The sequence below is a fragment of the Eriocheir sinensis genome, unplaced genomic scaffold (genome assembly GCF_024679095.1).
Source record: "Eriocheir sinensis breed Jianghai 21 unplaced genomic scaffold, ASM2467909v1 Scaffold1090, whole genome shotgun sequence".
NCBI lineage: Eukaryota > Metazoa > Arthropoda > Malacostraca > Decapoda > Varunidae > Eriocheir > Eriocheir sinensis.
The window spans coordinates 1-16,893 of NW_026110397.1; the positions used below are offsets into that span (position 1 = coordinate 1).

Sequence of the window (16,893 nt, forward strand, 5' to 3'; positions counted from 1 at the left end):
AACAGCCAGCCACGTTTACATTACTCAACAGCTCAATGCTGGACAATGAACACCCAGGGCGTCAGCAAATGCCATAACTCATACACTTGGTTTCGCCTTCAGTCGCTCCTAAACAACCACCAAAATGAGTTCATCCCGTGACATGATTTCAGTATATGCATATCATAGCTTTACACTCCAGCACTAACAAGCAGCAATCAAGTGCCAGCATCCAAGAACACCTAGCCACTCCGAAGAAAGATGTGGTATGTTTCTAAAGTTAAAATTTTCATTTATAATGACCTTAAATCTATAATCAGGTTGTACCGTCGTGCTCAAGAGCCTTCGCTTCAAAGGGTGAAATGGTTTATTTCAGTATTGTATCAATAACTTTTGCAATTGGTAATATGTATAAATGGTATAAATATTTTGGAAATGTTCTTTACTGTTTTTTTACAAACATAGTAGAAGCTAAGGCAAACAAAACAAACATGTACCACGAGAACATGGGTGATTGACAAACTACCTCTATGAGGCGATAGAAAGAAGCCAGAAATCATGAGAGGCCTAAAAATGTTGCTAGAGAGAGATCAGAGGAACATTTCACTTTAACAGACTATACCTGCCTCTAAGTTAGTTACCCTTGCCAACTCATCTTAGCATGAAATGGAAATGTAGACCTATCTTTACTCACTAAGACTCTTCTCTACAGATATGGGCTGCGGGGATGATGTGGAGGAAGATGAATGTGAGGCTCGGGCTGAAGTGTGCTCTGGCATTCTCCCTGAGCCTAACATGACCCTTCTAACTCAAGTGAACCCTCACAGAAGAATTCCAGGCCTGCCTTGTGCCAACCACCCCCACACCCCCACACAACCCATCCTTGCATCTATGTGTAAGTGTACACACACACAGGTAGGAGGATTATCTGTTGACAACAATATCCTCTGTCTTTACTGAACAAGAAATGAGGTAAGACTAAAAATGAGAAATTACTCAGAAAATAATAAATAAAGCAGATCAAAATGGAAAGTATTCTTCTGATGGGAGGACAGGCCAAGACGAACAGGTACCATAAGGAAAATATAAAAGAAACAAGACACAAGGAAAATGGTAGCATGATAAATAATATCACCAAAAAATGGAAAAAGTAGTTGAAAAGTTTCGCTTAGTCAGTGCAACATCTGTGGTCATATGCCGGAGAGAGACAGGAGTGGAAGGAATTATGGGAGAAGGGAACAGATCCCAGGAGATGGGACACAACCCCTGATTAATACCTGGTACCCATTCACTGCCAGGTGGACAGGGGCGTAGGGTATCGGAAAAGCCGCCCAAATTATTCCATTCCGCCCGGGAAACCAAAAAAATGGAAAGAAAAATACCAGTGGAAGGCTAGGTAGATTAATATTGAACACAGATGAAAGAAATAAAAAGGGTGTTTAAGAAACTAAACACATGGAGACTAGTGAAGGTGAAAGGTGTGAGGTTAAACAGTTTCCCACCCAATCCTGACCACTTACTTTCTTTTGCAGTGAACTTGCCTGCCATCCCCCTGCCAATGCCTGACATGGTTCCTTTTCGCTTCTGTGCCCTCAACGTCAGTGGCCTGGTGGGTGCCATCCTGATACTGTATTGTTTAGGATAAGTATATCGTCACCCTCATCAAATAATTGCTTAAGTCATTTCTCAGCGATTTCCAGATTTTTGGTTAAATAATTTTTTTATCATATGTGTAGCCTTTTGGTATGGTTGCCTTTGCCATTCTGGAGTGTGAAGGTTTAGAAATTGAGCTTACCTTTTTTTTGTGATATGAAAATTTAAAAAAAGTGAGTTTTTGAAATCTGAAAAGTACAAAAGACTTTGACAGTTTATCTATGAAGGTGACGATATATCTGTGCAACATATCTCATCTAATTCTGACTTTGTACTAGTTTTACTTATTGAACTTCAGTGTGGAGCACATCTTGATCTTTTCTTCTGATGAAATCTCTAACTTCAGGGTTTATAATGTTCACCGCCCTGTTTGGCTTGTATCCACCTTTACTAACCAACTAAGAGAACAAGCCTACAATTTTTTTTTCTCCTTAATGATCTAGAGCAGTTGGTTCAGTATTTTACATCTATCCCTGATCACTTTTGAGACAAACATTTGAAGCAAACATTCTAAACCTCTTCCTACTCTTTAGCTACACAGCCATCCTGTTAAACTACTATAATTCCTGTTGTGCTCCTCAGACCACAACCTTTTTTCTAAATTCTGTTCAATTGGTAATGTGCAGCCTTTAGATCAGATGGATAAGGAGAATTGAAAGGGAGAACAGAAGTTTTTAGTAGATTTTACAACTATAGATGAGAGAATGGAGAGTCATGTTTGAAACATGTCACAGGTAGAAGGAAAATGTTCCATTAAGCAGTTTAGGTTAAGGTTGAAAATAAGTGTACTAACAGACATTTAAAGTGATCACATCAGCAAGGTTGCAAATATACACACCTATGATGCTACTACCTTCTATTATATCCTCATAATCATTATAGTGAATGAATGATACAGAAAAAAACTTGTAAGAGTGTGAATCTAAAATTCAGTCTTTATAAAACTGTCTACTTCTGCTTTGTGCACTAAAAAAAAACTCATTTTCTATTTTGGAAACAAGCTCATGTAACATTTTCAAGTCGTCTATAAATTCTCTCCTGCACAGCTCAACCCAGACATGACTGTCAACCACACTTCTGTTGGGATGGTGCTTCAGAATTATCTGCCATCGGATGTCCCAGCAGAAGTGGTGGTGTCTTCAGTGTCTGTCTGTCCCAGCCCACTGGTGCACTCCTCACAGCCTTCATACACTGCCTGCACTCTGCCTGCCTGGTGCTCACCACTTCATACATAGACCCACCGTGTCCCACCCCAGTCCTTGTCTTGTCCACTTACATGGGTGCACCATAGCTGTGGTGCTAAACCTTCCAAGATGGTCCTGTCACTAGACTTTGTATCACACATGTATCTGATGAACTCTTGATAATTATTTCATCTAGTATATAAAGCTTTCAAATATTACTGAGAATTAAGTTTGTGAAAATATGACGAGTCAAGCAATTCCCATGCACTGACCGCAGGAGTAATGCTCCCCCATTACACTAATGAGCATTTACATTTTCCAAATTGATATCTTTTACAGATTGTAAAATAGCATTCCCCCAAAACTATGTTTTCGTTGAATAGCAGCTGGAGTTAAGAGAAGGTTGGTTAAGACATAACTGGAGATATATAAATATGGACTAAAGAAATATTTACAAGTAAATACTATAAGCACATGAACAAATCCAGTGATGTCTCTAAAGGTAAAATATCAGTACCAAAGGATTATAAATTTCACTGAAATGTCCAAAGGGTTTGGTGGGAAGTCTTAAGAAATTCTTAATATAAAAGTACCTCATACATACATGTATATTTATTACCAAGCAATATATATGGTGATCGTTTTAGTCATCTATTCTCTCTTTACTGTACTATTTATTTTGCAAGCTGAGGGGGTCAGGTATCAACCCAAAAGTCCACCAGGTGAGATAACCGATGAAACACAAAGACAGGTAATTTGGTGATCACGCACTGTGACTAGCAATACTAGATTCTTAAAATTACCAGCAAAACTGGTGCAGTTACTTTGTAAAATATGGATGCAGCCAAATACTAAAATGTAGTGGTTAAAAGATCTTAGTGTTGCAATGATACAAATTCTAACAGTAGAGCAAATTGAATAATAATTTTGCAGACGGCAAGACTGACGAGCAAAATAGTAAAAGTAATAAATGGAATACAACTGGTGGCTGGGCTAAAGATGATTCAATGAAGATAAATTCAAACGATTAAGATATGGCAAGAAATACTGACCTGAAGCACTAACAGAACACAAAATATGTGAAGGGGAAGAGAAAAGGAAAACAACAAACAATGGATTACAGGGAAACTCTGGCAATGAGCAATATCAGGCATGGGGATGCCTTTGAATGATGGTGCCAGGAATCCATCCCTCAACAAGCATGGGTACTGAGCCAAACACTAGAGATGACGTCTGTGTGTTGGTATTGTGGAAATCCTTAATTAATAACAGGCTGCAAGTTTTAAAGACGTCGTGAACATTACCTAATATTCTAAATACACGTGGAGGACCGTAGAAGGCAATACACTATACCAGTTGTTAACCTGTGCTCAATTGGAGGAAACGGAAAGTCAAATAACTCAAGAACAAGACGTCCTGAGCCTTACCCTGTCCTCTAAAACTCTAAATAAACGCCGAGGATCTTAAAAGGCACTATGTTATAACAACTATTGGCATTAGATCAGGTGGAGTCAACAGGTTAAGTTCAATAACTCAAGAACAAGAACAGTAGAGCAATACCACAACTGTATGAAGCTCAAAAGCTTACCTTCACGTCAGAGTGGGGCTCGACTACCTTCCAATTTATGATGGATGCTCTCCTGTATAGGATAAAGTACTCTGCACCGCTGCCACTTCCCGTATCTTTCCGTCACCTGCCTCCCCGCCACAAGATGGTGCACCACTCTCCTAAGGGCAAATGGCGGAGGCAATGTCTTGAAGTGTTCGAGGCTGAGGTCAAAACAGTTTCGACTCTGACCGCCGCGGTCCGAGCCCCTCCTATTTCTTTTTTCATGTGCCGGACAAGAATATCTCAGCAATATTCATATGCATTGACGTGTGAATGACAATGAACGTCCAAAAGATTATAAGTAATCGGCGCCCCATAATAATCTATTTAACAAGGCCAGGAAGCTAATTACAGGTGATTTACTAAACCAAACACAGCCATTACAAATGTTTGTCACAATCATCAGTGGAGACAATGATTTTATTTGTACAAAATTACGTGGAACTGGGCCAAAAACTGCACGGTTCAACTAGTCCATTACAACTCAACTATAATTGTATCATTGTCGTCGCCTACTTAACACTTCCAGTTATGCAAGGAAATAGTGATCACTTAATTCATTAGGGAATGTACATTTCACGATTCAGTGCTGAGACAGAAACATTTTCTACTCGTGGCGGGCGAGGACAGCTGCTGAGTGACGGGAGGCAGGATCTGCTGACCTCGACCCTGACAGGTTTGTTTAGAGCTTCATTTTCGTATTCGACGCATATCTATGACTAACACAGATATGGAGGGCTTCTGTTTTGATATAACCCCCATATATATATATATATATATATATATATATATATATATATATATATATATATATATATATATATATATATATATATATATATAGCATTCATACTCGCTTCAGCGTAAAAAAAAAAATTACCTTTGTTCTAAAACCTTTGGAGGAATACAAAACGTCCATTGCTATAGTAAGCCGCGGTCTGTGTAAAATTATTAAGACAAAGAATACCATGCAAGTAGGTAATGCTCCCACACCTTTCTGAACCATTCCTCCTCCACTGCCTCCGTCTCCTTATCACTCAAAAGTTCCTATGGCAAAGTGGCAATTCAGGGCAAGGAACCGTGTGCTTCGGGGCTCTTAATCCTCGCCAACACGCGTCCTTCGCGGGCAACGACGCTATAAACTCATGTCACTTTACGGCATATAGTTCCCGCAAAGAGGCGACGCGTAACCTTGAAGCGACGGTCTTCCTCCGCGTCAAATTGGCTCTTTGATCGCCGCGACCCTCCCTCGATGCCTGCCCATCACCGAGTCTGAGTGCAGCGAAATGTGTGGAAGGGGACGCGTGAGGGGAATGCAAAGGGGAGGACGCGGGTCGTATGGAGGAAATATGAAAGCAAAGTGATGCCTGGTACGGGAAGTGACATGTACGGCGCGGAAAAAAGGAAATAAGAGGAAGCAGCAACTATGAAATGAAGAAAAAAGAGAGGAAAAAAAAGGGAGAGAGAGAGAGAGCAACAAATGTGTACAGTTTCCATCCCTGCGCCCGTCAGTGTCTCCCTCCGTGTGTGTGTTCGTGATGGCAGGCCGGAGGGACCAGCAGGAGACGAGGAATCTTTCTTCTTTTCTTCTCACTTTTTTCCTCCTCTTCCTTCTTCTCTTCCTCCTCCTTCTTATACTTCTTTCTCTTACATTGTTTTTCTGATATTCTTGCCCAATTTTCCGCTCTAATGTGTTTCTTTTTCATGTTTACGGTTTCCTATTTGCTACACACACACACACACACACACACACACACACACACACAAACACACACCGCTCCAGTATCTCAATCAGTTAGAGCTCCGCTCTGCAAGGCTTCACAGCCAAACAGGCGGCAGTTCGAGCTCCGCTCAGGCCAGTTCTTTCCGTTGACTAGAGTGGTTACTGTCCCCTTGAGCAAGGTGGATGGGGTGTGTGGTGTGTGTCTAACAGTACCGGAAATCGACAATAATGAGCACTTGCTCACGTCGTGAGGTACCTGGTGGCAAAGCAGTCCAGCTCGTGATCAGGCCGTGGTGAATTACACACACACACACACACACACACACACACACACTTCATCCATCATACGAGACACCTTTTACAGCTTCCGTCCTGCTCCTGCCCTTTCAGCTCGCCTTTTTCCTATCCTAAGAAAACCTTCCTCGTCTACTTTCATGTTTTTTCTCCTCGGCACTACATCTGCGGGTACTAATATAATTTTATAATGCTCTGTTACGTCCCCTTTTTTTGCTTCCATTTCTCGTCTAGCTTCACAAAATACATTTCCTTCCTATACTCTTTTCTCTTGCTACTTTTCCTTTCTTAATCTCTTCTCCCTCCTACTCGTTTCCTATTCCGTTCTATCAATTCCTCTTCTTTCCTGAGACCACCTGAGGACAGTTCACCTTTTCCCTCGTTTCCTAGTACCATCCCAACCTCCCCTGTCTTTCCCAACCCATGAGCATTCTACGAACTTTATGCCTCGATGATTGTCCACGCTAACAACCACCCACCACCCAATTCCTGCCCTTATTTGCTTCTGGTGTGGTTACGGCTTCGTGTTCCACCCGGGAGATGAGATGACGAGAGGCCTTTGATGGCAGGCTGAGGGAGGAGCGACGTTGATCAAAAGTAATAGGAGGGAGAAGACCTGAGGAAAAGTTACAACGCTTATTGCTTCATGCCCGAACGGAGGCAGTGTGTGCGATGAGAGTATGGGGTCTTCGATAACTGAATTGGTTAGCGATAGACGGATGAATAGATAGATAGACGGATAGACAGACTGATAAATAGATAGTAGATAGGTAGATAGATAGATAGACCGTTTTTCGACACTAATATCGTAATGAGTCGTTAAAGGATGTCAATAGGGATGTATTCTTAGGCATGGAGAGCACATTGATGGAAACAGATAGATAGATGGATAGATAGACTGATAGATACATAGATAGGTAGATAAATAGATAGACCGTTTTTCGCCACTAATATCGTAATGAGTCGTTAAAGGATGTCAATAGGGATGTATTCTTAGGCGGGGAGAGCACATTGATGGAAACAGATAGATAGATGGATAGATAGACTGATAGATACATAGATAGGTAGATAAATAGATAGACCGTTTTTCGCCACTAATATCGTAATGAGTCGTTAAAGGATGTCAATAGGGATGTATTCTTAGGCATGGAGAGCACATTGATGGAAATTACATGTTTGTAAGTGGTTACTATAGCTTTCTGAAGACCTATCTATGTTCTTTCCCTGTCCTATCGTGCACATATCATCGATTTTTGAGTGTATGAGTAACCTGTTGGTGACTTATGACTCTCGACAGAAAAAGTATTGGCGATCACGTCGAGGATTATAAAGTGTCGATATTCCGTCTTCTCCTTTGATTGATTGCATGGACACAGGAAAGAGAGAAACAAAACTATTCCTCTCACGCTTGATCTAAAGGGAAATGAAAATAGTAAGGAAAAAATATGAGCAAAAGGGAAATGAAAACAGTAAGGAAAAAATATTGAGTTCATGAATGAAGATTAGATAAATACACTACCAATTAACCAAGTAGTCAAACTGAAAAACAAGCCGTAAAAAATAACTAGTTTTACACACACACACACACATACACACACCAGCGTTGCCAGATTATCGTGCTCATCACCTTGTATTTTCCGGTTTTCGACACTTGTGCTGCGAAGAGACATCAGTAATTTGCCATTTTAACGATGACTGTAAATGAATCGAGTTTTGGGAAGGAGCAGACAGCTTTTGGGTCGGAAATCAGGGAATATAAGAGGCTGAGTAGGACAATCTGAGAACGTAGACACACACACACACACACACACACACACACACACACACACACACACACAGAGCACTTCCAATCAAGAGCGGATCGTAAAGAAAGTTACAACAAAATTTTCTATCCAAAAATATTTCGCTCCATCTTTGTAAAAATGTAATACCGTGTTTACCGCTACATTAGTCGCCGTAAATGTGAAGCAGAGAAAATTGGAACTCTCTCTCTCTCTCTCTCTCTCTCTCTCTCTCTCTCTCTCTCTCTCTCTCTCTCTCTCTCTCTCTCTCTCTCTCTCTCTCTCTCTCACTCTCTCTCTCTCTCTCTCTCTCTCTCTCTCTCTCTCTCTCTCTCTCTCTCTCTCTCTCTCTCTCTCTCTCTCTCTCTCTCTCTCTCTCTCTCTCTGGGGTTTATATTCATGCTGTCTTTTCTCCAGCACTCTTTTTTTCCGTCATATTCTTTATTTTCTTCTTCTTTCTTCTCTTTCTTTTTTTTTGTATCTCTCTCTCTCTCTCTCTCTCTCTCTCTCTCTCTCTCTCTCTCTCTCTCTCTCTCTCTCTCTCTCTCTCTCTCTCTCTCTCTCTCTCTCTCTCTCTCTCCAGCACTCTTTTTTTTTTTTCCGTCACTTTCATTATTTTCTTCTCTTTTTTTGTTTCACTTCTTTCCCGTCATCATCACAAAAAGGAAAGTGACGGTGATTTAAATTCAGTTCGCGTAATTGCCTTTTTTCTCTCTCTCTCCCTCACTTTATTCTGTCAGATTCTATTTTCTACCCCCAAGGCCGCCCCAGCTAATTTGAACCATATTGGATTTATGTGAACTGAATTTGATTATATTTCTTTCTCTGTCGGTAGATCTGTGTGTGTGTGTGTGTGTGTGTGTGTGTGTGTGTGTGTGTGTGTGTAGGTAGGCAGGCAGGCATGTGCAAACGTAGAAGTTGTCGAAAATAAAAAAATAAAAAATAAAAAAATGAAAAAAGGGAAAAGGAGGAGAAGGAAAAGAAGGAAAAAGGATGAATGAATAAATGAAGTAAAGAAGGACGAAATAGAAATCCACAAAAATTACGTAAAATTGAAGAGAAAAGAAGCAGGAAAAAGAGAGAGAAAAAAAAGAGGGATGAACGAAGCAGAGAAACACCGAAGATCTATTGCTGGGGGTCATAATTTAATATTGAGAGAGAGAGAGAGGGAGAGAGAGAGAGAGAGAGGATAGAAGGGTCGGTCGTCAAGGGCAAACGAGACGTGGAGAGCAGTGGGGTGTCTCTCTTTCGAGTCATCAGTCTACTTGCTTGTTTGAGTGTGTGTCGTTAGCGTGTTTTAGTGGTGTTTTAAGGTTGTTGCTCGGTCTGTTTGGTGGTGGTGATGGTGGTTGTGATGGTGGTGGTGATGGTGGTGGTGATGGTGGTTGCGATGGTGGTTGTGATGGTGGTGGTGATGGTGGTGGTGATGGTTGTGCCACTATCACTACTATCACATTACTACTACTACTACTACTACTACTGAGTGCCCTTCCCTCCCTCCTCCTTCCCGTGATGTCACTATTACTACCTTCAGACTCAATCATAAGGGAATTTGAGCCTCGTCACGTCATGTCCTCGAGGTCGATACACTTCCCAGGGATCAAGGACGTGCGTGACCCCTGAATGATTGCGGCCCGACGAGGTCTACTTTTTTACTCGCTTTCTCATAAACAAGGTCACGATCCACGGACACAAATATATCCCTCAGCAATATCTCTGCCCTCGTAATTCCCATGAACGCACGCTGGACGGGCGGCGAAGGAAGGTAAACAAAAGAATAGCCCTGAAAGGAAGAAAGACGGGACGCACTGCTCCTCCTTACCTCCAGCTGCCGTGGTCCCGCGGAGACGCATCGGCCGCTATTTGTCTCCACCCGTCACTGTCTCCGGCGCCGCTGTGGTGAGCGGCGCCTCGCGGCCCGGCAGGGAACGCAGCACCTCCTGAACCCTCAGCAGGAAGCCGCAGGTCTTGGCGCCGGACAGCGTCGTGGGGGGGACCGCCGGATCCATTCTGCAGGTCACCGAGGACACGCTGTTCCTCCCCTCTTGCGTCGCGGGCAGCTCAGCTTTCCGAGGCCCCCGTACGCCGCCCTTGGGTTGTGATCCCGGCCTCTGCAGTTTGCTTGCCGTCTGACTGTCTTGGTTACGGTCGAAGTTTTTGTAAATTTCTTCATTCTGAAAACTTTCTTTGCTTGTCTGCAGCCCATCGGGTGTCAAAGGCTGGTTCGTTTTTATGTTGCAAGTTTTTTCTTTATTTTTTGCTGGCGCGGCGCCAACTTCGCTCCTTCCCTCAGGTGACGGCAGCTCCAGGTCATTAGTTCTCGTGTCATCTGAAGGAGTGGGCGACACGGACCGCGTGAGACTCAGGCGAGGGTCGTACTCCTCCAAGGCGGCGCTCCCAGACGTGTCGGAGGCTCCTCCTCTTCCTTCCCATCCTCCTCTTCGTCGCTCCTCCCCGCGTCACGGACAGGACACGGGCCAAGACTCATTTTTAATACTTCCCAGCTCGTGAGGGGAGGCGACGGAGAGAAATTTCCCTCGTCCCTCTCTCTCACAGCGAGCCGGTGAATAGAAAACTTAGGGTGAAATAATGTCGGGGAGTACGTGCGGCAGCGTGTGGCGCGGAAAGTCCCGTCACAGGGCGGCGCATGCACGGACCCTGGGTCAGCTCGGGGCCCCCTGTCGGCCGGCTTGATGGATGCACGCGTCGATGGTTGGGGCGTGTCCCCCCTCGCGGCGGAGAAAGGGACCGATGCTGCCTCTCCCTTACGGCCACTGATAGCTTGGGGAGAGCTTGGGCTTCCATTTAAGTGTGTCAAGACAGGGGCACTCAGGTCTTGATACGAGAGACGGGATTGGTAAAAATTCTGCTGAGATTGACTCACTATTTTAGCTTCATCGCCAAAAGTTTTTCCGGTATAGTTTGGCGCCTTATTGTCGTCTATATACACCTGATTCTTTCTCGGCGGCCTCTGCTCTCCTCTCTCTGCTTTCCCTCGCACCATCTCCTCTTTCCCTTTCGTAGTTCCATTGAGCTTGTCGATACATCCATGATTTTTCTCAAGAAATTCACAGGTGAGGCGGCTTGTTTTAGCCGCGGCGCCAGAGGCTTGGCGGAGGTAGTGGCAAGTGATGCCGCGGCCGCTCCCTCGATCATCAATCACGTTTGGCGCGTTCCCTTGTTCCCCGGTGTTTTTCAGGAAGGTCCTTGTGGTGCTGCCGTCCTTGGAGATGAAACCAGAAATCTGACTTGTCTGTGATGAATTGTGGCCGCTAGAACCGGCCGGCTCACGGCGGGGACTGACGGTCGAGAAGGGAAAAGGGGGTGGACATGGGAAGGAAGTTCCTGTGGGACTGATTTCCAAGGCGATTCTGTCAGGGATTTCGCAGTTTTGTTTGCTGGTTGATACAGGAGTTATCTGCATAGAATCATTTCTACTGGTAGTATTAGTAGTAATATTATTATTATTATTATTAGTAGTAGAAGATGTAGCAGCATGCTTGAGGTAATCACATTTGTGGCTCCAGTCCTTGGCGGCCTCGGGACGTGTTGTGTGGGCAACGGAGGATTCGATGGGAGACTCCTCCAGATGTCCAGTGTTTGCAGAGCGCCCTCCTCCCCTCGCCTCTAATGGCAAAATATTGACTCTACCTTCGTCAGCTGGCTCGCCGGATATGTTGGACTTCTCGAACAATTGTCCAACACGTCCGTTAGTCCTTGGCGCGCCCAGCTCGCTGACGACCGTAGACCCATGCAAGGCCTTCAGGTTTGTCTGTGGGATTGTGACGGCTTCCGAGCTTCTGGTGTCGCGGCCTGGCGGGGTTATGACGCGTTCCTGTTTGTATCCGTTTCCCTCTAAATGGCTACTTCTGCTATTCTCTTGCCTCGATTTCTTCCTCTGACGGTCGTTTCTGATGACTTCGTGTTTGGTGGTGCTGTGGTTGTTCTTGTTTCTGTTGTTGGTTCTGATGTTGCTAATGTTGTTGGCGCTGCCGGTGGAGCCGTTGGTTATGGTGTGGGTGGTGTTGGTGGTGTTAGTGGTGGTGGTGTTGCCGGGACTCTGGTTGTTGTGAAGATATTGACAAATCACTGTGTTACTGCTGCTGGTTGTGGTTGCGTTGCGGTGGAGATACTCGCATACGCCGTTTTTATTGTTGTTGGTGTTGCTTGTAATGGAGTTGGTAGCTGTGGGGGTGTTGGCATTGGTGCTGCTGGTGGTGGAGGTGGAAGGGCGTGGGAGGGCCTGGAGGTACGGACACTGAGGAGTACTTTTGGTGGTGACGTTGGTAATACTGACGCTAGCATTGGTGGTGGTAACAGTTTGTGCCTTATGGAGATACGAGCACTTGGTTGATGATGAGGTGGTGGTGGAGATGATGGTGGTATTGGTGGCTGCACAAGTACTGGTGGTGTTGACAGTGGTATTGGTAACGTCGGTGGCTGTGGGTGTTGAGACCGCAGTAGTGACGCGTGAGTTTTGAAGGTATGGGCATTTATGGGTGGTGGGTGTGGTGCTGGTGGTGCCGGTAGTGCTGGGGGTCTCTGGTGGACTGCGGTGGAGGTACTGACACGTAAGTACAGTCGGGGAAGTTGTGGTGGTGGTGGTGGTGAGAGAGGTATTAACAGCGGTGGTGGTGGCGGTGGTGGTGGTGGTGGTAGGGCTTTGTCGAAGGTAACTACATCTTAGGCCAGAGCTGGTTCGCTTAGACACACCTGTACTAAAAGAACTGACAGGTGAGTGCTGATGATTGTCCGTCCTTCTTATATCTTTATCATCATGACTTGAGGTTGAGGCTGTTGGGTCTCTCGGTGAGGTACGTGGAAACTTAACAGTACCAGGTGGAGAAAGTCTAAGGCCAGATGGATCAGTAGATTGCCTCGGTGGAGTGAGTCTGGGGTCAAGAAGGTCTGTAAGTGGAATGAGCGGAATGGTAATTTGACCAGGTGAAGACACAGGTGCCTCAGGTGAGATGCGACTGGGAGCATCGGAAACATGATCAGTTGAAGCAAATGGACAATGTTTTGGACACGATGGATAATTCAACATTCCCGTGTCATTACTTTTTGGGCTTGATAATTGAGTGATCGGATCCAGTACACTATTTTTTGGATCAGGAGAGCTAGAATTACGTGGCTCAGGGTCACCGCTGTTGGGCAAGGGGTACTCAGCTAGACGAGGTGAAGTGCTTGCTGGATTGTCTCTTTCGTGTGCTGCAACCGACGGATCCACACTTGGGTCAGAGTCTCCGGGTTGAGGACCAAGGTTAAGGGCGGCCAAGAAGTCACAGACGGGAGCAGCGCCGGGCTTTCTCGAGGCAGCGTCCAGGTACTCGCACACTCGATGCCGCCGCGACCCCAGACGAGGCGAAGCACCATTGCCTTGATTGCCTCTGTTTTCTCCTCTCTTCCCATTTTTCGTTCCCTCTCCCTTCCTTGCGTCTTCCTCCTGTCGGTCTGGATCCGGGCTTCCTCCTGTGCTTTTAGAGTTTTCAAGACATTCCGTAAGTTCTTTATTTGTTTTTCCAGTGTTCTGATTGTGTGTTCCTCCTCCTCCTCCCCCTCCTCCTCCTCCTCCTTCTCTTTGAGTCCTCTTCAAGCTGGATGGGTAAGAGGGTTCAGTTCCTCCACTTGGTTTGTTGACATCCCGGCAGGAAGAGGAGGAAGAGAGAGTGATGGAAGAAGAGAGGGAGACGGAGGGAGAGGAACCGGAGGGGGAAGAGGAGTAGGAGGAGGAGTGGGGGGAGTAGGAGCGGAAGAGAGGGAAAAACTCCCTGGCCTCTTCCAAGTACTGACAAACCGGCCTCGTGAAAGATACATTCGACGTGGGTCTTGGTCGATTTCCTTCCTCTTCCTCTTCTTCTTCGTTTTCATTACCTTCCTCCACTGGTCCTCTTCTTCCTCCTCCTCCATTACTGTCCCGCTGCGTCACATCCGTACATCCACTCACCTCCACTCCTTTCTCGAGTCCTGTTCTCTTTTCGTTGTCTCCTCGGCCGCTGTTCTTCTCGTCTTTGTTCTCAGGTGGCTCTCGTCTCTCCTCGTCCTCATTTTCACTGTGCCTCTGCTTGCCCTCCTCTTCTTTCCTTCCCTCCTCCAGTGCCTTCAGAATGGCCCGGCTCCTCTCCAGCACCTCACACACGGCCATGGTTCGACCCTCGCTGCCTCACACTCGTCCCTCGACTCGTGTTGCCTCGCCGCCAGCTCCACCAACCCGCCACCTGCACCAGATGGGAAGGACTACCAAATTATACGATCAGATTCCCTTTTATGGGCTGTTTTTATGCTTTAATGGAGGTTTATTCCAATAGAGGGAAGGGATGTTGCCAGAGATGGTTAATTATGTGATTTCGTCTTTTTTATTTACTTTACGGGAAGAAAAAGTATTATGGAATAGATAATCAGAATAATATCAGCTTTTTACTGCTTCATAAAATACCGAAAGGGACTAACCTAGCAAATGGCATAGGGGAGAGAGCAAATGAGAGACTGTTCCAAAGGTGACACACTTTAAATATATGAGAGAAGATAGAATAGAGAAGTTACTCATGAGTTAGGGAGTGGAGGTGTAATTATCAACATTTACTTAACCCCTTGACTGCGGATTTCATACAAGACGACCTCACCAAGCTACAGGAATGGAACAAAAGGTGGCTGCTACAATTCAATGAAGAAAAATGTAAAGTCCTGCACCTTGGGAGGGGATATCCAGCACACCAATACCACATGGGAAACACTCCACTATCCACCACAGAGGCAGAGAAAGACCTGGGATTATATGTGACCAGGCTAACAGGGAAGGCGAAATCCGTACCAATCGCAGCGAACGGGTTAAGCACACGAGGGAGGGGACAGCAGCCTTAATTAACCAAGAACAGATTAATGACAGACTCCACTGAATGAGTTCCAAACAATCATGGGCGGGGCAATAATAAACCCCGCGATGCTTCACTAATAAGAGCATAAACGTGACTTATTTACAGTTAATGAGGCGGCCTCCACTAATGCGCTCATTATTTAGAATATTCTTATAATAGGAGGGATAAGGACCTGAAAAATCAAAACGTTAAAGACAGATCCAAAATTATGAGAAGGAAAGGAAATCAGTGTTTGAAGGATGAGTGTTGGCAGACTTATCAGCTATACGTGTTTGCTTACTTAAATCTTTACTTCAAGATATAGATAGATAGGTGAATGGGTAGACACGGATAAATAGAGATAGACAGACGTATAGATAGACTGACATGTAAATAAATTAATAAATGGATATATTAGAATAGATAAAGATAGATTGATATTAGGATACATGTGGATGAATAGAAAATAGATGGCAAGATATAAACACATGATGTGGATAAATAAATAGGATAGATGTAGACAGACATGTGGATAGATAAATAAATAGAGGGATATAAACAGATAGATAAACATGTAGACGATAAAAAAGATAAATAGACAGATAGATACATCGTTTTTAAATTGCATATCAGTTAACGGGTGCAAAAAAAAAAAAATGAAAAATGAAAAATAGCATGAATACGTAAAACATCATAAAACGTCGGCTCAAAACTTTTTATTCACGAATGCATATAAAAAAAAAAGAAAACGCTGACGAATTGATAGAAAAACAACAGAATACAACGAATTAGTAAAAAAAACGGAGAGAAAGGTAAACAAAATCAAATTAAATCAACATGCAAACTTCTATTCCTTTGCAAAATAAATCCTATACACAGTGAATGACGTTTATGACCCTGACATAAAATTGAGAATAGCCGGTAAATAAGTCACGCCAACCATTCACTGAAGACCCATTTCCTCCCTCCATCCCCTCCCCGCCCGCCCGCACCCAGCCGCTCTCTCTCTCTCTCTCTCTCTCTCTCTCTCTCTCTCTCTCTCTCTCTCTCTCTCTCTCTCTCTCTCTCTCTCTCTCTCTCTCTCTCTCTCTCTCTCTCTCTCTCTCTCTCTCTCTCTCTCTCTCTCTCTCTCTCTCTCTCTCTCTCTCTCTCTCTCTCTCTCTCTCTCTCTCTCTCCTTCCTCCTCCTCCTTCATTCCACAGCCTGTTTTTTCCTTTTTCTCCTTCTTCCCTTTTCCTTTTATCTTGTTCCTTGTCCTTTTCCTCCTCTGCTAATCTTTCCCTTTCATTCCCTAGCCTGTCTCTTTCCTCTCTCCTCCTTTTCCTCCTTTCTCCCTTTCCATCTTGTCCCTTGTTCCTTTCCTCCCCAACCTTCTTTCCATTTAATCCTTTCTTTCCTTTCCGTCCTCTTTCATTTCATCTTCCTCCTCTTTTTATTTACCCTTCTTCCTTTCACTCTATTCCTGGTCCTTCTTTCCTCACTATCCTTCCTATCTAACTCATTCCATAATACTCCTCTTCCCTTTCCTCACCCGACCTGCCTTTTTCCTCTCTAATTCCTTCCTTTCCTTCCTTGACCTCTCTCATTTCAGTTCCTCCTCCCCTCATTCTCCTTCCCATCCAACCCATTCCCATTCCATAACCTTACCTCCCTTTCCTTCCTCAAACTGTCATTTTCCTCTCTCCTTTCCTTTCCTTAACCTCTCTCATTTCTGGTCCATCTCAGCTAATCCTCCTTTCCATCAACCCATTCCCATTCCATAACACTTACTCTCCTTTCCTTCGTCAACCTGTCATTTTCCTCTCTCCTCTCTATC

At 44.5% G+C, this 16,893-nt stretch overlaps 1 protein-coding gene across 1 annotated transcript; it reads right to left on the minus strand.

Annotated features, from left to right (window-relative positions):
• Window positions 1–10,082: 10,082 nt before the first annotated feature.
• Window positions 10,083–13,353, minus strand: LOC126989197 (mucin-5AC-like). The gene is made up of 2 exons (XM_050847783.1): window positions 10,627–13,353; window positions 10,083–10,360 (listed from the first exon to the last, which is right to left on the minus strand). Exons 1-2 carry the CDS (start codon window positions 13,268–13,270, stop codon window positions 10,083–10,085), a joined length of 2,922 nt encoding a protein of 973 aa, XP_050703740.1. The 5' UTR covers window positions 13,271–13,353.
• Window positions 13,354–16,893: the final 3,540 nt, after the last annotated feature.